Raw genomic sequence first — 1,402 nt, forward strand, 5'->3', positions numbered from 1 at the left:
TCTCTTTAGGTGGTAAAGGAAAGACTGTAGTTTTGTAAAAGCTCCAGTAGGCATCGTGAGCCTTGAGGACGATTTCAGTAACATATATGGCCCTTTAGGCTCGACAAGTGTATGGTGCTAGGCAGAGTGTGGCTTGCTTACTCCATGTCTGTTTTTCATTCTCCATTCTCAGTGGTTCCCTTCCTCCCATCCCCAGGATGAAGATATAGCTGACGAAAAGAAAAGTCTGTTCATTTTCAAGTCTCTCCTGGGGCCTGGCAAGAATTTGGCCAATAAACATAATTCACAGTGTAATGTTTCTGAGACTCAATACAGACACTGCACTTTCTTTTTCTTTCTTTTTTTTTTTTCCAGCACTAAGTCAGGTTCTTTACTTCTCAGAAGTGACTGCTAAAAGGAGAGACAGCAAGAAGAGACAGACAGAGCCAGAGAGAGCAAGGTGATGGGAAGAAAGGGCACAGTAAACCACTGGTCTAGTAAGTCTCAGGAGGCAAGTGCTCAAGGTAAAAAAGAGTCCTGGAGAATGGTCTGCGGCCACGGGAAGCGCCTTGGTTTCCTTCTGTGTATCAGTCCTCCAGGAAGGCCGCTGCCGTTACCGCATTAAATATTATGTACATCGCAGAGAGTCCCAGGTAGTGGGCACCTGGGAGGGGGTCATTTCACCAGGGGCCGAGTTTTATCATCATCACCGCACTGGTGGGCTTTGTACTTTTTCACTTCTGCCATGTACTTGGCCCATGCGTCACCTTTACTTGTTAATACCTCATCCTCTGTCTTCTGCTTCTTGGCTACTATTCCCGTCTTGAGGGCTAGTTTGTTCCCGCCTCTGCGCTTGCCCACGAAGCTGAGCGTGGGGCCTGGGCCGCCCTTCCTCTTCGGATTCCCGGGACCCGCCGCGGAGGAGGCCGGTGGATCGGGTCGCTGCGGGCCCGGGGGTGGCTCCTCCTGCCGCTGCCGCTGCTCCTCCTCCATCTTCCGCTTGAACAGCTCCAGGAAGCTGCCATCGTTGGCAAACAAGTTCACACCGCTAGACACCGGACTTAGACTTGAGCCCGACACCTCGTCATCCCCACTCTCGGGTGACGTTCCCGGCCCAGACCCAGACTCAGCCCATCGGCTCCTGCCGCTGCCCGCCGGGCCGGGCGCCTCCCGACCCGGAGGCTCCGCCCGTCTCCCTCGGGCAGCCATTTTGTGGCCAGATGCTGTGCAAAGGACCGACACTGCACTTTCTGACTTTTGCATTCTCTGCATTCTTTTTGTGCCTGAAATCTGGATGTGGTATTTGGACACGAGAGACGGTTATGAAAGGCTAAGGAAATCACAGAAATGTTAGACCTGAGATCTTTGGCTCTCTCAGACTTCACGTTAATTGATGACCACAAACACACTCTTAAATCACAGC

At 52.1% G+C, this 1,402-nt stretch overlaps 1 protein-coding gene across 1 annotated transcript; it reads right to left on the bottom strand.

Moving 5' to 3' along the window:
• Nucleotides 1–427: 427 nt before the first annotated feature.
• LOC308434794 (telomerase RNA component interacting RNase-like) lies at nt 428–1,188 on the bottom strand (the record flags this gene model as incomplete). Its single annotated transcript, XM_080935202.1, has 1 exon — nt 428–1,188. One exon carries the CDS (start codon nt 1,186–1,188, stop codon nt 655–657), a length of 534 nt encoding a protein of 177 aa, XP_080791328.1. The 3' UTR covers nt 428–654.
• Between the last annotated feature and the right edge of the window lie 214 nt (nt 1,189–1,402).

Source organism: Micromys minutus (genome assembly GCF_963924665.1).
Source record: "Micromys minutus genome assembly, chromosome: 22".
Classification (NCBI taxonomy): Eukaryota; Metazoa; Chordata; class Mammalia; order Rodentia; family Muridae; genus Micromys; species Micromys minutus.